At 39.0% G+C, this 22,773-nt stretch overlaps 1 protein-coding gene and 1 long non-coding RNA gene across 4 annotated transcripts in view; one reads left to right on the top strand and one right to left on the bottom strand.

The window, feature by feature from the left end:
- The window catches only part of LOC134295336 (inner centromere protein-like), a 40,839-nt gene extending 26,838 nt beyond the window's left edge, over window positions 1-14,001 (bottom strand). For all 3 annotated transcript variants that reach the window (XM_062967469.1, XM_062967471.1, XM_062967470.1), the window contains exons 1-7: window positions 13,846-14,001; window positions 9,770-9,914; window positions 7,849-7,956; window positions 5,621-6,342; window positions 2,285-2,333; window positions 1,835-1,868; window positions 287-386 (exon numbers count right to left, since the gene is read on the bottom strand). In XM_062967469.1, coding sequence (XP_062823539.1) covers window positions 287-386; window positions 1,835-1,868; window positions 2,285-2,333; window positions 5,621-6,342; window positions 7,849-7,956; window positions 9,770-9,914; window positions 13,846-13,864 — 1,177 coding nt within the window. In that variant the 5' untranslated portion in view covers window positions 13,865-14,001. The remainder of the gene's footprint in view (window positions 1-286; window positions 387-1,834; window positions 1,869-2,284; window positions 2,334-5,620; window positions 6,343-7,848; window positions 7,957-9,769; window positions 9,915-13,845) is intronic.
- A 64-nt stretch (window positions 14,002-14,065) lies between these two features.
- Window positions 14,066-20,505, top strand: LOC134295339 (uncharacterized). The gene is made up of 3 exons (XR_010001884.1): window positions 14,066-16,864; window positions 18,203-18,350; window positions 20,348-20,505. It is a non-coding gene; the product is annotated as an uncharacterized LOC134295339 (long non-coding RNA).
- Window positions 20,506-22,773: the final 2,268 nt, after the last annotated feature.

Below are 22,773 nucleotides of genomic sequence, written 5' to 3'. Positions count from 1 at the left end.
AGTCAAGATTCTACAATTAAAGGCTACCAGTGGATTCCAATTCTCATCAGCAGCAGCCAGCTTGAATATAAATGTGGAATGATGAGAAATAGTACCTGATCAACATGTACAAGGCTGTGTATCCGCCATCTGTGTCCTAGCTGTGAACAACATGTATCCTTTCCCCTAACTATCAAACCAGCATCTTCTAGGAAATATCAAGCTTCCCCTTCCTTAAAGATGCTCTTTTAACTCAAGTTGTAGTTCTCCGTTACTCAGTGAACTCCATTATTCCTGATCCACTGACCCTTGTGTTCTCCTTTTTGCGGATCTTCTTGAGCCTGGAGATTTGCAGTCATGCTGGCCTTCTGTGAATTTGGTGTTGTCCTCATGGTTTCAATAGCATGCTGTAAGGCAAACACATTCTCAGCATAGCCCCATATAAAGTGAAACATAGTTAAACACAATCTTATGACAGATCAAAACTTGTTATAAAAACAATTTTACTCTTAAATTAAGAATGCAAGGAACCTTAAAAAAGAAAGAAATATTAAACACTCTTTCAGGAGAGTTTTCTAGTTTAGTTGTTTTGTCATATGATTATTTACTGCCCAAGAGCGGACGTAGTCTTCATGCTTGTTGAACTACAATTCCCAGAAGCCCAATCCAGCACAGTTTATTGAAGAGAACTTCTGATAGCTGTAATACTCAAATGCTGTATGACTCCCATACAGCAATTCTAGTGAACAGGACAAATGGCCTGTTAGGCTCAATGTAACCTGTGGATTTCAGGTATCGTCCCTGCTACTCAACCATAATTTTATTTATGTAGAATATTTGCCTGCCACCTTTAAAGAAGCAGCCTTTGACAGAAGAAACCTATGTGTATCAACTTAGAAATGAATCCTGTTCCAATAATGATCATAGAATCATACTTGGAAAAGACTAGTCAAACCTTTGCCATCTATTATTCTATGATTCTACGCAGCAAGACACAATCAAAGCACTCCCAACAGATGGCCACCCAGACTGTTAAAAACCCCCAGAGAAGGAGACTCCACTACACTCCGAGGCAGCATATTCCACTGCCAACCAGGTCAGGAAGTTCTTCATAATGTTTAGGCAGAATATTTTCCTGAATTTTGAATGAATTGCTCATGTCCTAGTCTCCAAAAGCAGCAGAAAACGACTTGCCACATCCTCAATGTGACAGCCTTTCAAATATTGAAAGGTGGCTAACATGTGCCCTTAGCCTTTTCTTCTCCAAGCTAAACATACCCAGCTTCCTAAACCACTCCATCATATTCTGAGAGTCCAAATGCTGCTGTTGAACAACTCTAACAAATTCTTTCTAATGTTTAGGTGGCGTGTTTTTCTCAATTTGAAACTGTTGCTCTGTGTCCAAGGATGCATAGAATGAATGGAATTTGATATGTTAACTGCCATTGTTCAATGCCACTGAATCTTGGGATTTGTAGTTTGGTGAGACAGCAGCACTCTTTGGCAGAGAAGAGGAAAGACTTTGCAACACTACAACTCCCATGATTCCATAGCATAGCCCGGGACAGATCCCTGTGGTACCACACTAGTCACTTCTTTCCAGGATGATGAGGAAGCATTGGGAAGCATTGTTTAGCCCACGTTTTACTGTTTCTTCATGAGAATATCATAGAGAACCTTGTCAAAGGCCTTACTGAAATCAAGTTATGCTATAGCCATAGAACTCCCTTCATCTACCAAGCTTGTAATTCTATTTTATTTTTAAAAAGATTAGATTAATCTGATTCTTCTAGGTAAGGAGGTACAATATAGAATTATATCTTTAGGCTTTACTTTACCTCTTTTCAGAACTTACCCCTTGAGAATCAGAAGAGGGATCTAGCTCTGACCTAGGGAGAAAAAACATAAGACATAAATATATAAATAAAACAGTACTATTTCCTTTTTATCATTCTGTCACTAAATACATTAACGCAATGAAATGAAGTGACCAGCGTTGTCAGCTAAACTCTTACCCACATTCTGTATTAGACTACACAAAGCCCTATAAAAGCTCAACAGCTGTCCTGTTTTCATGTGGGAATTTGGAACTCTCAGAAGTCAACGGATTACATTCAGCAGTGCACAAGCAGATGTTAGTTTATCCAACAGCACATTTCTTTAGCCCCCTCCCTCTTATAGCCCAGTGATTCTGCTTTTGCAGCTTGGGGAGTTGGCTTGAAAAGGCTGCAAAGAGGGGAGAACAATGTTGCCAGCAGTTTTATTGTAGACTTTAGATACAATCTGAAAATTTTAGTCAACTTACGTAGATTCGGTTGCTGTTTCTTCATCTTCTGAATGCACAGCTGCTGGGGCTATAGGTCAAGAAACATAAATATGTTCATTTCTATCATAGCCAGTGTGGTCCAACCGACGGGCCACATGCGGCCCACCAATTCATTTCTATTGGCCCTTGCCCTTTTTACTGGAAAAATATTTTAATTTAACATTTGGAAAAAAAATCGTTTACCCTTCTTACTGCTTTAAGTTTTTAAGAATTCGTTTACTTTCTGGAATGTTTCTGGCCTTCAAATTCCTATACTAAAGTTTGATTGGCCCTTGGGTAACTAAAGGTTGGACCACATTGGCCTATGCAAGAAAAACACAAGAAACTCATATGTGGAGTTTGCTTCCCAATGGTATCAAATCCAAATAAATTGGAAAATGAGTTACAGACTGCAGCACATTGTTGGCTAGGAGTGTAAAATGTTATGAACAGCTCAAAACTATGAGCATATATCAAATTACAATAGAGTCTCACCAGGCCTGTAGCGAAGGGGGGGGGGGGATTTAGGGGTTCCCCCCCCCCCGAAATTTTTCGGGTTATTAAAAAAAATCTGGTTTACTCATGAATTTTAACTGGTTAACCAAATCCCCATGCTAAATCTATGAGACGCAAAACATTAAGAGTCCCCTCCAGGCACTATCTCCAGCAGATATTGACAGGTTTGTAGCGGGGGTGGGGGGTGCTAGGGGTTCACCCTCCCCAAATTTTCACCCCCCCCTGAAATTTTTTTCTGGCTACGGCCCTGAATCTCACTTATCCAACACTCGTTTATCCAACATTCTGGATTATCCAACGCATTTTTCAATACATCGTGATATTTTGGTGCTAAATTCGTAAATATAGTAATTACTACATAGCATTACTGTATGTTGAATTACTTTTACTGTCAAATTTGTTGTATAACACGAAGTTTTGGTGCTTAATTTGTAAAATCATAACCTAATTTAATGTTTAATAGGCTTTTCCTTAATATCTCCTTATTATCCATTTATTATTTATCCATTATTATTATTAATTTATTATTTATCCATTTACTTTGGATAAGCGAGACTACTATACAGGGCTTGGAAAAAGGAATTTATAGCAAAAGAATGCATATCCTCAGTATGTGGTTTTAATTCCTGTAAAATGTGTTCAGATGGATTTGGTACTTTTAGGAAACAACTCCACATATAGACTTATTTTTCCTTATCCATGTAGCAACCCAGACAGATGAGGGAGGAAGGGGGTGAATGAATGAGGCTAAGAAAAAGACCTTTAAAAGGCTACTCAAGAGAGGCGGACGCAGAAAAGGTTTCCTTTGAAAGGATAGAAAGGAAATAGAACAAAGGGAAATCAAATAAAGTAAAAGGGCAGAGCGGAGACTAGCCACAACATGCCAATAGAGAGAAGGCAGGGACAAAACTGAATTGGCAAGTAGGAGTATTCTGCCTACAGAAGCCCCTTCTACACTGTCATATAATCCAAATTATCAAATCCAATAATCTACATAAATTACTTTGAACTGGACTGTATTAGTCTACATTGCCAAATAATCCAGTTAAAAACAGATAATCTGGATTTTATATGGCAATGTAGAAGGGGCTAGAGCAGGGGTCCCCAAACTTTTTAAGCAGAGGGCCGGTCCACAATCCTTCAGACTGTTGAGGGGCCGAATTATCATTTGAAAAAAAAAATCCAAACAAATTCCTATGCACACTGCACATGTCTTCTTTGTAGTGCAACAACAACAACAACAACAAACGAACAATACAATATTTAAAAATGAAAACAATTTTAACCAACATAAACATATCAGGATTTCAATGGAAAGTGTGGACCTTCTACTGGCCAATGAGATAGTCAAGTTAATTAAGATTGTTGTTGTTGCTGTTGTGTGCCTTCAAGTCATGTCAGACTTTGGCCAAGCCTAAGTCTAAAATTAGTTATTTATTTATTGCATTTATTTACTACATTTATATCCCACCCTTCTCACCCCGAAGGGGACTCAGAGCAGCTATATGTACATACAATATATTATATTATTAGCTTAACACAATATTAGCATTATATATTACTATATTGAACTATACCACTATACTATTATATAATATGTAATATATAACAGATAATTAATATTATTATATGATATTACTATTAGTATTATATTGTATAACATAAGATTATTATCAATATTATATGTATATACAATATTTTATATTATTAAAACTGATATAAAAATATTATATTATAAAACTGAGGGCGGGGGCCAGGTAAATGACCTTGGAGGGCCTCATCCGGCCCCCGGGCCTTAGTTTGGGGACCCCTGGGCTAGAGTGACCTCACAGTTTTATGCCTCCAGAGAAGCAAGCAAATCAATCCAGTTTGGATGTTCTGTCCTCCCCAAAAGGGAAACAAAATGCTAATTTTCTAAATTTCCAACCAAAAAACCGATGGAAGTTAGGGAAACACAAAATAAACTAGTAACAGACTTAAACATTTGTTTTCTTGATCTGTAGAATCTTGATTACAACGCTAGTCACAATGCTTTTAAGCACAAAAAAGGTCCAATTGAAAGAAAAGAAAATATTTTCCAAGACTAGTGAATGGACACAACTCTACAATTAGAAAAAAAACCCAGCAACTTTCTTCCTAATTTACACACACATTATATCCATCACTTAGATTAAGACCTCTCTTCTTGAGAGAAATTTGAATGGAGCAAGCTGCAGTAGAAAATATGACTAAATTGTGATTATTCTAATTCTTTTTCTAGATGTAGTTCCCTATCTATTCTACTCTTTTCTGGACTTTTCTATAAATTATGTTCTCACTCTTTCCCTGTACACTTGATATAAAATCATTTAATAAAAATTATATATCACAAACTGTGATTATTCTGAAATCATAGATCAGTAGGTGGATTCCTATTTCAAAAAGACTTCTGTCCTCTAACACATCTTATCCTAATTCATGTTTCTTATTAGCACTCTAGAATATTAGAATGTGAATGCTGTGAAATCTAATGGTTCCCATTATGTTGCAGAATGCAGCAGCAAGTTAAATGCACACATTTCACTCAAACCTGCCAAAAATTAAGACTTTCTCTATTTATCAGGCCTCATTTTTTTCTACTTTTGAAAGTGCTTCAAAGACCTTGAACTGAGACAGATATTTTAACACGAGGATTCTCTTCCTTGAAAAATCCATGGTTACTTAAAACATAATAATAATAATTTCAGTTTCCCAACATTTTGATTCAACACATCAATGGACAGGCAGATAAAATAGAGGGAGCGAAGAAAAGTAATACTATCTCATGGTGTACAAACTTACAGCTTGGGTGCCCAGAAGCACTGGATGACTGCTGGGATGCTTTACGCTTCAACATAGATTTCTGGACAGCTCTTTTCCTTTTGGCACTTAGTGAGCACCGTGCAACCAAAGAGGTGCTGCATTTTAGGGATGGCCTACCCATTAGGCTTCGCCGCACTGACTGACGTTTTTCTTTTGGTACTCGGGGTGTCCATGGATCTTCACTGAGGTTCAACTTGACTTCCATATCAGAAGGTTGACAATTCTCTTGTTGTTGAGCACATGCAGTCTTCTCATCTGTGATGGGTTCTTTACTTTTAGTGGTTTTGGCAATTGACCCATTAGCAATTTTCAGCTTGGAAGCTCCTCGCCCCTCTTTTTTTATTTGTGCTTCAGGGGTATCTGGGATCACAATCAAAGAAACTCTGGACAGAGGTTGCTCTCTGTTTGTAGAGGTCTCTTGAGATGACAATGGGATGCTCAGTGAAACCTTCTTTTCCGGGGGTGGTGTTTTTTTAAAGTGCAATTCAGCACTGTGCCTCTCATTAGCACTAATTTCCACTAGTGCTATTCTCCCTTTAGCTAAAGGAACAGTAGCTTTCTGAACAGAATTTTCTGAGGTCCTGGCTGACCTGGCAGCACGAGACCTAGTCACACGGCAACAAGGTGATATATTCTCTGCAAAAATAGTCAGATCTCTTTCATGTTGCAGACTTGCCTGGTTACCATTTCTTTTTGATAATCTAATAAAAGGAAGACATTGTCAGAAAAATGATAGGGTACAAGTGTACTGAAAAGTAAAGCTAATAGATATTACGAGATAATAATAATAATAATAACAACAACAACTTTATTTATACCCCGCCACCATCTCCCCGTGGGGACTTGGGGCGGCTTACATGGTGCAAAGGCCCAAACAACATTGACAAAATAAACAACAATATAAATACAATTCATAGTATAAAAGATAAATACAGTAATACAGTATAAAACAAGAATACTAAAACAGTTGATAGTTATCAGTCAACCACCAGGCGCAGTTCTATCATCTACTTAGGTGGAGAAACTGGAGCAGCAATGCAAGAATAAAATAATGAGTTAAGTGCATAGATAATAAGGACCTAATAAAATACAGGATAGAATAATACCATCTGGGACTGATTATCTAATGACTGTCTAACCAAAGGCCAACTGAAACATCCAGGTCTTTAACTGTTTCCTGAAGGAAGAAAGCGAGGGAGCTAACCTAATCTCCCTGGTGAGGGATTTCCAGAGTCTGGAGGCCATGGCTGAGAAGGCCCCCCTCTTTCGTCCCCACCAGACCCAATTGTGAGGAAGATGGAAGTGAGAGGAGGGCCTCCCTGGAAGATCTTGGAGAAGTACCAACTTCTCTATTTATCTACATGAAGTTTTTGATACATTTTTCATTAATTGAACTGATAGATGTTTCAATATGAAACTTAACAAAATCCTGCTGTTGTCAGTCCCAACATGATAATGAACCCACAACCTCACACATTACACATCACTCGTAAATCTCACTATGATCAAAATGGGAAATTTTGTATAGACTTGAATGAGGCTTTCCATTACTGCCTTCTTCTGCACATGATATCTGATGCATGGAGAACTAAACTGGTAGTTTGTTAATGTCTGAAAGCTCTATACATGTAAAACAAGATATTTAAAGGACAGGCAGTTGCACCATTATCTTATATCACTGTTTCTTCTTTATTTCTTTTCTTTTCAGAAAAGATAGTAGATATATTGAAGAATTTTTAATTCACTGCAGACAGCAGGTAAGCTTCAAAACCCTTCTAAGGTCAAAGAAATTTCAGATAGATCAGAACCTGGAATTTTCAGTGTGCAGTTGAATCTTAATGGAGCATTAAGCTTTGGTATCCAAATAAATCTGTACAAAGTTTCCCAGTTGTTTTCAGAAGCACTGATTTGTGTGGGTAACTGATGTGGCCCCATCACATTTTTCCCCCAAAAGGAGTTTGCCATTACTTTCCTGAGGTTGAAAATGTGTTATTTGCCCAAGGGCACCTAGTGAGTTTCCACGAACAAGCGAAGATTCCAACTCTGGTTGTTCAAGAACCTTTTTTTTTTTTTTAACACTCAAGCATTACATGATGCCGGCTTTCTTCCAATCTCAATATTTTCCCCAAATGTCAACTTAGAATGTCAATTGTAAATTATCCCATCACTCATTGTCAACTTGACCTCCATATAATATTCCACCCTACCTCTTTTTGACAAACTGGTCGTGCTTAGCAGATGAAATACGACTCTTTTTCTGGCGATTTTTCTGTGATGGAGTTTTGGGCATCAGCAACTGTTTGCCATTGAAGCTGCTGCATAGACACATAAGAACATTAACAGTTGAAATCCCAGCCTGTTATTGCCTTTGCCCAGGCTGTTTAATGAACAAATAATCTATCACATGTTACAGATGGCTAAATTATTTCTTATTGAAAATCAATCCATGCATGAAATGTTGCAGGACTGAAAAGGCCAGAATCATGTGTCCTGGCTATTATTCTATGGTACAATATCTTCTGCAGATCAAGAGCCATGCTGACAGGGTTTTTTTTCCGTGTCAGGAGCAACCTGAGTAGCTTCTGGTTAAAATGACAGATATTACGCCGTCATTCTAAATCACCTTCAGGACAATCCTAGGCCATTGCTACAATTTTTAACACACTTCAGTAACAAAAGATGCATTTCAGATTTAGATATACAGTATTACAAAAACAAAGGGCCCACATACATGGACACTATAATGCATCTTGGAAATGGTTTTGCTGTGGAGGTTATTACATTGAAAGGTATGGAACTATTTTAAGCCCAGGAAGGTGAGTATGTTTCTGGCCTCAATTTGCTCATTGTGTGTGTGTTTGTGTGTGTTCCAAGTGCAGAGAAACATACTTACAAGCGCTCCATAGGCACAGGAGGTTATCCCTCCCTGGTCAAATAGCTCCGCTGCTAGCCAGGCATGCCTTTAAGGCATTTTTAAGTAACCCCTCACTCCAAATCCTACAAAGCATGTCAGCAAGACCAGGTGTCTACAATGCATCCTGTGGAACCAATTTTGCCCTGGAATGTGGAAAAATTGAAATCTTCTGCAGCGCAGTAAAGGGTTACCTCAGATTTTCCTGGGTGAAATGCAGGGGTTAAACCAATCATGGTGGATTGCTCCTCCATGCCATCCTGTGAATGGTCAGTGTGTAGATGAACCCAAAATATGTTTACCTATACTTATCTGTTTCCTGACCTGGGCAATGTACCCAAACTCATCTATAATTTGAGAAAGCTTTCTGCACATAGTCTAAGGCACTGCTTCTTAAACTGTGGCTCCCGGTCCCAAATGGGGTCCCTTTAGTTCAATGTTGGGGTACTGAAAAATTTGGAAACAATAAGTTTTCTGAACACCACATAGTAGCTATTTTTGACATTTACACAAATTTATTGTGCAGTGTTTACAGTGGACTATGCAGATGCGTCAGCTGTACTTCATAAAAAGGAAAATCAGCCTGTTTAGCAAACCTTACAAATGCTGATTTCTTATCAGTAAATGTTAGATTTTCATACTTATTTTATATATACCTATATACCCGGAGTCATGTAAAATTTATCAGGCAAAAGGGAGTATGAATGGAAAAGTTTAAGAAGCCCTGGTCTAAGGGACAGACATCTGGTGGCATTATACTTTGCATTTCTTCAGCCATCAGATATGATATTCATATTTCATAAAATTGAGCATATAAAAAAACATAACGTAAGATCACAACAGTCCTTAAAAAGGAGTGTCTTGATGAGGCCTCAGCCTTCAAATAAGCAATGTGAATAGAAAGTACCAACCAAAATATATAATTCCATGAAATATAATTAGAGGCTGCATAGCTAAACGTTTTAGGATTATGCCTCTAGACTGATTAAAAACAATTCAGTTACAAACCAGTCTGTTTTCTTATGACCACCAATACCAGTAAGAAAAATATTGATTTCAGTTAGTTACAATTTAGAAAGGATTTAGTTTCTCTGATTTAAAGCTAATATATCCAGGATGACAATCTTTCATTCAGTTTTGGAACAGTTAGTTTCAACACATATAAAGAACCAAATATTTGCTTTTGGCACCTTTCCCAGCATATTGTGAGATTTTACCTGCTGAACATCTTTTGCGCCTCTTCAAGAATCTCCTCCATCCACAAAAAGTCTGTCTTGTCAACATTATCAAGAAGTTGTCTCCATAGATTCTGCGATTCTTCTTCCAGCCTCATGAGGCTTACCATCTTCGGCATTGCTCGGTCTGCAAAAAACAAACAAAGAGGTTCTTCTTGCTCAAGTAACAGAAATACCTGATAATGTTGTCTAAGGTTTAGCAAAACAACCTTAAACAGACTAGATTGTGTTGAAACGAAATACTCAAGAATCAGGCAAGTGCCAGCAGCCTAACTTTAAATTAAAGTCAAATATAACTATTTTGAAAGTAGTGTGTGTCTGAAAGCGATAGGGCAGAGCTTTCTAAACATTTTGTTTTGGTGACACATTTTTTAGACATTCATCATTTTGCAACACGGTAAATCAGCTTTACTAGCATATTGGAGGTGTTAACCCAGGCATGGGCAAACTTCGGCCCTCCAGGTGTTTTGGACTTCAACTCCCACAATTCCTCACAGCCAGTAATGCCTGTGTTAACCAATTGGAGACATGGAAACATACATAAGTTGTAATAATGAAATGTCTGGGGATGCAACATATCTCATCAAACCTTTCATTTATATATTTAAAATACACAATTTATAAGATAGTAACATATATTTCCAATATTTTGTTATTTCCTGTAACATTGCTGTGGCATACGTGCACACTGCAGCCAACACATTAACATGTTGTGACACACAGTTTGGAAGCTCTGTTAGATAAGGCAACCTAGTCAGGAACCTAGGCCCCTTCTACACATATTATCTTCTTATCCCAGGTTATCTGACAATGGAGACTCATATAATCCAGTTTAAAGCAAATAATCTGAGATCAGATTCTGAGATACACAGATGGGGCCCTAATCATACATCTATTGCTGTAAGGATGAAGAATTCCCTACTGGCTATACTAGTTAACTCCAGAAATAAATGTAAAATATTGGTAGCATACAATGCCTTATATGATCAGCCCACAACATTTGCAGCTTTGACTTTTGAGGATTTATTATTCACAGATTTTATTCAAATGTTCTCTCAAGGAATTTCAAGGTTTTCCAGTGAGTCCTTGGCCCCTTCTACATTGCATATATAATCGAGATTATCTACTCAGAACTGGATTATATGGCAGTGTATAAGGAGCCTGTGGTCAACCTCCTTCAGTCACACTGGAGAATCCAGAAATTGCTAGAGAGGTGTTATCTTAGGTGTGTGTGTGTGTGTGTGTGTGTGTGTGTGTGTATATATATATATCTATAAAAAACCACTGTCTTTATTTGCAGTGTTTCACTTTTGCAGGGGCCCGGTGCTTCTAACCCTAGCAAATATAGAGGTCTGACTGCACATGCACAATCAAGGGCCAAGATATCACTACGTAGGAATACTTCTGGCTTGTCAATCTGTATTTTATCTGTGGATATTTCTTGCCTGTCTTTTAATAGTTTTGTTTCTAAAAAGCAGCTAAAAACCTTCCTGTTTGTGCAAGCTTTTGATGAAGACACTGAGCTGTAATGACAGGAAGGCTAACTTTTATCTGTCTTGTTGAGTAGCTTGCAATAATTGTATTAGATTAATGTTTTTAAATATGTATACTTATCTCTAAATTGTAAAATTGTTTTTATAGTTTGTGTTTTATATATGTACATTGTTTTATATTATTTTACACAATGTTGTGAGCCGCTTTAGGTCCCGTTTTAGGGAGAAAAGTGGGATACAAATAAATATGTATTATTATTATTGTTTTATTTTGCATTTTTAACCATCTTGTATCCCATTTCAAGGACAAGGAGATTATGACTGACAGATCCCAATACAATCTCCAGAAAAAAAGTATTATTGACTGTGCTAGAGTTTGTAGATATTCATTTGGCAGCAAGGAATTGAAGTGTCTTTTTCCTAATGGTACCCAACGTATGAAACAATCACCCCTCTTGTATACCACCAAGTCTCGGTGCTGGCTTACTTTTAGTATTTCTTGAAACAGATTTTTCATTTGCTTTTCTCCTAGCTATAAACTGTTGAGTATTTCCCCACTAATTGCATTATTGTATTTTCTTGGACTGCTTTATAATGTTATCGCAAATAATTTTTGACAGTAACCGCAACAGATTCCCAGATTTGAACTGCTGACTTTTCAATCAGCAAGTTCAGAAGCTCAGCTGTTTAATCCACTGTGCCACCAAGAGCTCCCAAAAGGTAAAGGTTTTCCCCTGGCATTCTAGTCATGTCCGACTCTGGGGGTTGGTGCTCATCTCCATTTCTGTGCCAAAGAGCCGGTGTTGTCCATAGACACCTCCAAAGTCATGTGGCAGGCATGACTGCATGGAGTGCTGTTACCTTCCCGCCAGAGCAGTACCTATTGATGTAGTCACATTTGCATGTTTTCGAACTGCTAGGTTTACAGAAGCTGGGGCTAACAGCAGGCACCCACCCCACTTCCCGGATATGAACCACCAACCTTTCGGTCAGCAGCGTCAGCCGCTTAGTGGTTTAACCCACTGCGCACTTCAGGGCTCCAAGTGCCCTTGGGGAAGCAATAATATAAAATTGAGCAGATTGAGGCCACAGCATCCCGTACAATGTAGCTTTTGTTGACGTTTATGCGGAATCTGATCCAACAACAAAGACACAGTAGCTTCACACAGATGAAAGAGGAAACATAAATTTACTTATTCAGCAGAATCAAAAACATAAACTTGTGGCATTACATCAAAAATAAATCCTGAAGAGCAACAAAATGAACAAAGTCCTTGCATGCATAACATAAACACAGAGAGCATGGCTTCTCCACCTCCCAAGGGAGAGAGCACCATGTATCTCAAAACACATCCAGTTATACTCCACTAGGTGTGGACCAAACTTACTGGCCTGAACAAGCACCTGCATATAATGACCACCAGAATGAGATTTTTTCGCTTAACACATATTCTATTCCAGTGGTTCTCAACCTGTGGGTCCCCAGGAAGCAAGTCAAGACTGGTTATTCAAGCAGGCATTTGGCGATTGACAAAAATATGGAAAAACACCCTGGATTGATACAATGGCCTAAATGTTTTGTGTTGTACCTGTGATTGCTATCACAGTTTTATAATTTTAATCATTTTTATTCCATAGTTTTAAATGTTGTTGTTTTAATCGTTTATGTTTACATATGTGAGGCATTTAATTTTGTTATTGATTATGCTGTGAACTGCTTTGAGTCCTCCCCTAGGGGTGAGAAAAGCGGTATATAAATGCAATACATAAATAAATACAACTCCCAGAAATCCCTGCCAGTTTACCAGCTGTTAGGATTTCTTAGAGTTGAAGGCCAAAACATCTGGGTACCCGAAGACTGAGAATCACTGATCCACCTTGGTGCTGATGCTTGCAAAACCTGACCCGTTTTCTTTATACCTTAACAGTTTTTTATACACTTGAGAATGCACAATTAAAATTTTAGAGAACAGATCCATGATTTATGCATAGACCTTAAAATGACAGAAGAACAAAATCCACAACTGTCAACAAATGGAGCACATTTCTTCCAACATTAACAAGTGATGAGGAAGTGAGTAAGGAGGGGTGCACTAACTGTAACACTCCTTGAATATGCCTTAAAGCAGGCATGGGCCAACTTGGGCCCTCCAAGTGTTTTGGACTCAAACTCCCACCATTCCTCACAGCCTCAGGCCCTTTCCTTAAGCGGCTGAGGGGGAAAAAGGAAAGGGCCTGAGGCTGTGAGGAATGGTGGGAGTTGGAGTCCAAAATACCTGGAGGGCCCAAGTTGGCCCATGCCTGCTTTAAAGTCTAACAACCACAATACGTTGAGCATCGCATATCCAAAACGTTGGGGGCAGAATGTTTTGATCATCAGGAAGCCAAGGAGTGGCTATCACATGCGGTACCGAACTGAATGAATTGCCCCGTGAAGATACCCCCCAAGGCACGCAAACACCCCAAAGTCCCAAACAACCCAGTTTTCCCATTCTGATTCGCTGTGCACAAAAGGAAGATGCGAGGCGGAGGCGGGCGACCCTTAAAGCCTTCCCTGGGACTCACCCCTTGGGTTCCCCGCCATTGCTGCTTTGCGGATCCAAGCCTACAGAGGCGAAATTTCCGCAGCCAACTGTTAACAGCGACCCGCGCTCTAAACGCCCGCAGCCCAGGCTTGTCGCCGTTGAAATATTTTTTTCAAACAACGTCACTCCCCGCGGTCCAATGAGCAGCGCGCGCCTCCACGACGGGGCCGGCTATTGGCTGAGACGCAGCTACCGAAGTAAAGCCCAGGAAGGGGCTGGGCTTAGGCGCAACGGAAGGAAGGGAAGTCTCGGGGTTACACTGGAGCAGGAATGAGTAAACTCCGGCCCTCCAGGTGTTTTGGATTTCAACTCCCGTGGGAGTTGAAGTCCAAAACACCTGGAGGGCCCATGCCTGCACTAGAGTTAAAAGCAAGTGTGCATCCCTCCTGAAATCCCCGAGCTTGTAGTTTAGGGGAGGGGCCTTCAAAATGCCCAGCCAGAAAGATCCCTAAAAGCTCCAGCTGGTGCAGCGGGCAGCAGCCAGGTTAATAATGGGAGCGGCTTACAGGGAGCATACAAACCCCCTGCTAAGCCAGCTCCACTGGCTGCCGATATGCTACCGAGCCCAATTCAAAGTGCTGGTTTTGACCTACAAAGCCCTAAACCAGGGGTCCCCAAACTAAGGCCCGGGGGCCGGATGCGGCCCTCCGAGGTCATTTACCTGACCCCCGCCCTCAGTTTTATAATATAATATATTGGATATACATATAATATTGATAATAATATTATAATGTAATACAATATAACACTAATAATAATACCATATAATAATATTAGTTATATATTCTATGTTACATATAATATTACTAATAATATTACAGTATAGTGGTATAGTTCAATAAAGTAATATATAATGCTAATATTGTGCTATGCTAATAATATAATATATTGTATGTACATATAATTTGTAAGCCACTCTGAGTCCCCTTTGGGGTGAGAAGGGTATGATACAAATGTAGTAAATAAATGCAGTAAATAAATAAATAATAAATAAATACATTTTAGACTTAGGCTCACCCAAAGTCTGAAATGACTTGAAGGCACACAACAACAACAACAACAACCCTAATTAACTTGACTATCTCATTGGCCAGAAGCAGGAGCACATGGGAACATTGAAATCCTGATAAATGTATGTTGGTTAAAATTATTTTTATTTTTAAATATTGTATTGTTCTTTCATTGTTGTTGTTTTTGCACTACAAATAAGACATGTGTAGTGTGCATCAGAATTTATTTGTTGTTTTTTTTCAAATGATAATCCGGCCCCTCAACAGTCCGAAGGATTGTGGACCGGCCCTCGGCTTAAAAAGTTTGAGGACCCCTGCCCTAAACGGTTCTGGTCCTGCCTATCTATCCGAACGTATCTCCTCCTATGAGCCTGTTAGAACCTTAAGATCTTCCGGGGAGGCCCTGCTCTCGATCCCACCTGCCTCGCAGGCGCGGCTGGTGGGGACGAGGGACAGGGCCTTCTCGGTGGTGGCTCCCTGGCTGTGGAACTCCCTCCCCAGCGATATCCGGCAAACCCCTTTCCTCCTGGGATTTAGAAGAAAACTAAAAACTTGGCTCTGCGCCCAGGCATTCAGCGAATAAGCTCACTGGCTGATGTAATTGGGTCGCAAATCTGTAATTGTAGCAGTAGTGAATGACTGAGGATGGTGTAATATCACTGCCTTGCAGCGTTTTAATTTTTATATACTTTTTATCACATTTTTATCATGTTTTTATCATGTTTTAATTGTTTTGTTTTATAGTATATTTGTTGCTGGCCCTCGTGGCAGAATGTAAGCTGCTCTGAGTCCCCTTGGGGAGAAGGGCGGGGTATAAATGCATGTAATAAATAAATAAATAAATAATAAAGGCAAACTGCGTTGGATAATACAGAACGTTGGATAAGCGAAGGTTGGATAAGTGAGACTCTACTAGTTAAACAGGGGAATTGCAGGTAAGAAACAATCAGGGCCAGCTAACACCTCCCAACAAAGGATTCCCCCGGGCAGTAAACAGACAGACCTTGAACTGCAAGGCTATTCAATGCTGTGAATTGCACAATTCACACTTGCCTCAAACAGACAAGAACACTGGACCTTCCACAAATATATACAGTAAACCCCACTTGTCTAGTTTTCAACATACCTTACAACCTTTGAGGATGCCTGCCATAGATGCAGGCGATACATCAGGAGAGAATGCTTCCGGAACATGGCCATACAGCCCGGAAAAGTCACAGCCACTTACCAACTGATCAATGCTGCACTTGAAGAAGCGAATTTGTTTCTTTATGTTAGGGTGCACCTACACACTGAAGAATGAATGCAGTTTGACACCACTTGAACTGCCTTGGCTCAGTGCTATAAAATCCCGGAATTATATTTTCACAAGGCCTGTAGTCTTCTCTGTGAAACAGTGCTAGTGCCTCAACGAACTACAACTCCAGTGATTCCATTGCGTTGAGCCATGGCAGTCCAAGTGATATCAAACTGCATTCAAATGCATCGGATGTCTTCTTCTAATCCAGCCAATACTGAGCCCTCTCCTTATTGCACCCACCTTCCTTTCCTAGCACTGAAAAATCAACCTGCTAATAAGGTCTCTGTTTCATCTAAAATCCTATGAGACTCTTCCTAAAGCAGTGGTTCTCAACCTGTGGGTCCTCAGGTGTTTTGGCCTACAACTCCCAGAAATCCCAGCCAGTTTACCAGCTGTTAGGATTTCTGGGAGTTGAAGGCCAAAATATCTGGGGACCCATAGGTTGAGAACCACTGTGGAACTAAAGACTTCTCTAGAACTAGAGTACGCTTGTTCACCCTCCAACATCATAGAGCTATTGCAGTTGCTACAAAATTTAGGTAGCAGTGAAATGGAGTGTGACCTCAGAAGGACTGTGGGAGTCCAATGCAACCTCCCCAAACTGAAGAAACGACCGTCTCTAATTTGAAAGCACTTTGTCATTAATGGTAGAAAGGTGCTCATTGGTTGCTTCTTCACCGCAAAGCACTGTAAGTGGAATCACCAGATTGGGGCTTATTATAAATTAATACATTTCAATAGCATTAGTAGAATTTGCCCTGGGTAGAATGTGATCAACAGAGTACAAATGACATGAAAGAAATAACTAATTGGCATTTGGGAACAGTTATTCCCAAAGTTAGAAAAATGTTTTAATTAAACTTTTTTGACAGCAAAAGGTTTGACCTTTGACCATTAGATTTTGGCTTCCCTTCAAAATGTTTAATGTTTACTGTTCTTATTCAACAAATATTGACATAAAGATCTATTGAAATAAGCAATGGTCTTACGCAACAGTGTCAGTCCTGGAATCAGGAAGCAGAAGGAAATGATTCCATGAACTGTTATGTAAACTCAATCCACTTCTCCATCATTTAAAGAAGGCTAATGGACAAGATCTATCTATCCATCCATTCATCAATCCACCTATCTGAACTGGCTCCCAAATTAATGGAGACATCTAAAGACTCTTTGGGCCTTTCACTTTACATATTTTATAGCATTTTGGTCCCATGTGACTTAAATTTCTAAATACTGCTCCCTATCATTGACCCAGAGGCGCAGCAGGTTAAACCGCTGAGCTGCTGAACTTGCTGACCGAAAGGTTGGTGGTTCAAATCCAGGGAATGGGGTAAGCTCCCATTGTTAGCCCCAGCTTCGGCTAACCTAGCAGTTCGAAAACATGCAAATGTGAGTAGATCAATAGGTACTACTCAGGCAGGAAGGTAACTGCGCTCCATGCAGTCATGCCAGCCACATGACCTTGGAAGTGTCTAGGTACAACGCCAGCTCTTCGGCTTAGAAATGGAGATGAGCACCAACCCCCAGAGTCAAACATGACTAGACTTAATGTTAGGGGAAAACCTTTACCTTTACCTATACAATCCAACAATTTCTCATACTCAACTTACAATTTTGTTTGTTTAGCTTATACTTTAATGGAAAGGTGGATGAAAACTCACCTTTCCTCTTTGAAGGACCAAAAGATCCGAAGTGCAATAAAGATAACTTTGGTATGATACCTCACAACTTCTGAGGATGCCTGCCATAGATGTGGGTGAAATGTCAGGAGAGAATGCTTCTGGAACATGGCCATACAGCCTGGAAAAAATCATAGCAACCCAGTGATTGTGGCCATTAAAGCCTTCGACAACACAACTTTGTTACGTATTTGGACTAAGTCCTCTTCTTTGCCCAAACTGTCCCCTGACACATCTTATTAATAAGCCTTTATCGCATCATTCAAAGAGAGTAAACTAAATATCTGATGATTTTGCTTTCAAGCAATAAGATTAGTCTGGCTGGCAATCTATATTTGTTTTCCTCAGGCTGAAGAGGTGTAACTTCAGAGATGTTGTCTTCTTTGAGTGTCTTACTTTAGAGAATTCAATTTACAACATAGTGATCTATGAGAAGTAATAGTAAGTAAATTCTGCAAGCACTCAGGCATCCCAATTGCAGCCTACAGATACTTCGGTGAGTGTTTCTCCAGTTTTCCCTCTTAGTCTTAAAGGAAGCACATGTTACCTTTATCATCGGGTTTATCTTCCTGCACAAATGACAGCCAGCATCTTAGGCTGATGTATTTATTATTTATTTATTTACAGTATTTATATTCCGCCCTTCTCACCCCGAAGGGGACTCAGGGCGGATCACATTATACACACATAGGGCAAACATTCAATGCCCATAAACACATCAATGTACAATTAACACTTTTCAGGAATAACTGATTAAGAAGTCTACAGTCGCAAAAAGCGTATGGAAAATAAGAGGTTAGTCTTAATGTGCCACAAAATGATGTAGTTACTGCAAAGTGCTCTCAGCTTGCATTGCTATCTCTAAGCCACAAATCAGCATTTCTGACAGTCATTGGAGAGGCCATGACCACGAAGGCTAAATATTGACATTTCTTTAAGTCCTCAATGAGAAGTGATGGTTTGACATGTCAAAACAGCTCTCTGAAACAATTAAGTCACAAAATATCTGTTTTTGTTTGTTGCCTCTCAATAATAGTGCTTTGGAAAGGAATTTTAATGCAAAATTTAAAGGAAATTTTTAAAGCAAAAATGTTTGGCACAAAAACGATTGTGCGTATGTATTTTAAAGGTTTTCTCTATACAACACATTGTTTTCTGTGCAAAAAAAAAAAAAAGCCAGACAGTATTTTTTTACATAGACTCTCATAGCCTTCCGAAAAGATAATACTTGATACTTGATTTTTGATACTTAATACTTGATTTTTTTTTCATATCCTTACTCAGAAATCTTCCACAGTTGCCCAAATTAGAATATTGTCTGCTATTCAGGATGATCTCATGTCATTTCACAAAATAATAATCGGGTCAGAACGTCATCTCCTAAGACGGTGGTTCTCAACCTGGGGTCCCCATATGTTTTTGGCCTTCAACTCCCAGAAATCCTAACGGCTAGTAAACTGGCTAGGATTTCTGGGAGTTGTAGGCCAAAAATATCTGGGGACCCTAGGTTGAGAACCACTGTCTTAAAGGAAGCCCAAAAATAATGGGTGCTTAAAGTGCGCAGGTGAAGACTATTATAGCACATTCCCGTACATGTTTAGTCAAATGGCAGACAAGCACAGATCGCACTCTAAGAAAGAAATGGCAACAGTTTAACATTTGTGACCTTTAAAAGAACATTTCCCAATAATCTTTAGAATATTAGAACCACTGGAAGCTGCCTTATTCCATGTCAAAAATATTTGGTCTATCACCATATCATTCCCTTTGATTGCCAACATAGTTTATAGGCATCAAAAAGTGGGGTGAGAGTATGCTCCATGGTCAGAGAACACTGCATGATGGTGTAACCAAAACAAAACCAGCAGTGAATGGTATGAAATTGGGTCTGCCTGCCAGAAGCATCCCCTTTCCAGAACCTCAGAAAAATATGTCATCAGATACCTAATGTTAACTAGATTTTTTTTTTCGAGTCAAGAGTGACTTGAGAAATTTCAAGTCGGATCTGGTGTGAGAGAATTGGCCTTCTGCAAGGACTTTGCCCAAGGGATGCCTGGATGTTTTGATATTTTTACCATCCTTGTGGGAGGCTTCTGTCATGTTCTCGTATGGAGCTGGAGCTGATAAAGGGGGCTCATCCATGCTCTTCCCGGGTTGAATTCGAACCGGCAACCTTCAGATTAGCAACCTGGCACAAGGGTTTAATCCACTGCGCCACTGGAGGCTCCTATGTTAACTAGACATGTCAAGGATTGAATCTGTGACCTTCTGCAAGCAAGCATATGTTCTGCCACAGAGCAATCCATACTAACAAGGAAGTTCATGCATATGATCATGATGAGAAAGCTGCTTGCCAGTGAGGAAGCCAAAATAATTCATTGGAATGTATTAAATTTGTTGCAGAACATATTTAAAAGTAGGGTTTCTTTTTCAAATCCAATGTAATATCCTAAAATTTATTCATATTTATTTCAACTTGTCTTGCACTTTCAGGTTGCGCTGCTGTAACCTCCAATCCAAGTCATGCATGAAATTAGCTGCTGTCATTCTAAAACCAGAACCTGAGAGAGCTCTACTTGAGACTTTAACAATATAGATGGACTGACAAAGCTCTGTGAAATACTGATACATCTTGACTGCAAACTGCAGGTGCTCAGCTGATGGTTCATAGGCAGCACCAGCCTTCCCGCTGCATGACCTCAAAAGTTGTTGATATATTTACTGTAAGAACCTGGTTCCTTTTTATTAGCATCATATGAGAAAAAGCTATCCTATGTTGGACAGGAGAGGACAGTTATTTCTATTCACTTTGTATGGCTCCCCTTGGGAAAATGCTTACCTTTTTATCCTCTAGGAGGGTGAATAGAGTAGTGGCTAAGTATTAAAGGAGAGAAGTATATATAACCAAATAGTTCTACTACAATGCCTACATATCTATTCTGATATGAGGTGCAGCAGAAGGTACTAGTCTCCCTGAATATGTCAGGATTTTGTCCTTTACCTCTGTCAGTAAAGTGGGTGAAATCTGTCTCAGGCACATTGCAGAACCTGCAATTTCGCTGGGTTATTTTCCAGAACAGTTGCATTGTAACTTTCTAGCTCCTCTAGAGGAGGGTAGCTTGGGGAGGAGCCCATTTCCTCTGTCTATGGACTACCCAGTCCTGGGTCAATGTAAGGTTTGAGTCCTTTGCTTCCTTCTTAAGGTTTATTATCAAAAGTGACCAGTAAGCAATGTATCTTGAAGTCACTGCAGCTTTGATATACATCCAGTGTATAGCTGACTTGCTTCTCACATCTTTTCCTACTCTAATTCAGGGAATGAGAGAAGAATATGGATCCAAAAATCCCAGGGCAAAACAAGCAGAGCTTCACAAAGATGTGTTTGGGAATTAGCTCTGTGTAACATTTACACACAGTTGAGATGCTATATTTTTATTCTGAAATATTCAATTTTATTAAAAAAAACAGCATTTTCTGCAGAATAATTCATATTTCTATGTCAAAATATTTGTTTCCATGCAGAAAATCCAATGGGAATTTTGCACTGCATAAGTCCCAAATTATGAATAGTCTTTAAGATCTGAATAGGGGAAGAAAATTATTTCTTGCTTTGTTGAAAAGAAATTTCATGAAGAATTATATCCTATTGGAATTGAATAAGCTGCCATGATCATATCGGGTCTTTTTACGTAAAAATAATAACAGCTTTTTCAGCATTGTCTCAAGATCCAATCTAAGGCCTAAGATCGAAAAACATTGTGTACCTTTAAATTGCCCGTAAACCTATGACACTCCCATGAGTTCCATAGTTTAGGTGAAAAATATTCAAGAGGTGGTTTCCTAGTTACAACTTCCTGTTGTCTCATCCCTGTTCTTAACTATGAGTAATTTGTAAGTCAGATGTTTGTAACTTGGGGACTGCCTGTATCTGTATCAAAAGGCAAACTAGAACAGTAGTTCTTCTTCAGTACCCCAAGATACACATATTAGGAAAACATGTTCATAAATATAATGCTGGAAAGGATGCCTAAATCAGCATGATTTAGACCTTAAAACAGAAGGCTCAAACAGATAGGCACAAGAATGAATTAGTTAAAATTGACCCATTGGTCAATTTCTGGCCAAAATCAGCCAATGAAAATTTTAACATCACAAAATAATGAAGTCAAGATTCTTCCAAAATACTTGGAAGAACTTCCTTTTTTTCTTTTTCCATATACCAGACTCTAACATATAGGGGACCTTACACCAATTTATCAGCATCTTTGTATCATTATTCTATTCTTTAAAATTCATTAACACAAGGTTTAGAAAATAGAAAACCTTTGATTCCAAAGGTCCTTTTCTAAAAGTAAAATCAAAGTGTATTGTGGTACCCTAAAAACAGTACACTTATTGTGACAAAAGCTTTCTTAAGATCAGAGCTGCAAAGAAACCTATGAAGGATATTAAGGTTTCTGGGGGGTTATCTTCAGCAGATTTTTATGCAGATTTTGCTTTTTCATTGACGTGCAATAACATGTTCTTATTTTTATCTTAGGCTCAATTCATGTGAACTAACCAAAGCATGTTGTGAAGATCTTTTTGAAGTTCTCAAAAAGAGTAAGTCTTTGTAAGAACTAGACCCAAGCAACAATGAGGATCTAAAGACAAACCTAGAAGCTGATAAACGAAGCCAGATTAGAAAACTGAAGCGGTGCAATTTTAGAATACAAACATGGCTATAGAAGAGCAATGTGGGGAAATGGGTATGTATTTTTCTCAGTTAAACTAACTACTTTGCTGTCTTTCTGTTAAAATGATAGAATTGGATATTTGCCCTAGTTTTTGATCTATCAAACTGTGCGAAGGATTACATTTGGAGATGCAACTGCTCCAAAGCTGTTCCATAAGACACCATGACTGAAGATTTGAACCTA

Source organism: Anolis carolinensis, chromosome 1 (assembly GCF_035594765.1).
Source record: "Anolis carolinensis isolate JA03-04 chromosome 1, rAnoCar3.1.pri, whole genome shotgun sequence".
Taxonomy (NCBI): Eukaryota; Metazoa; Chordata; class Lepidosauria; order Squamata; family Dactyloidae; genus Anolis; species Anolis carolinensis.
This window is presented reverse-complemented; position numbering and strand designations above follow the sequence as displayed.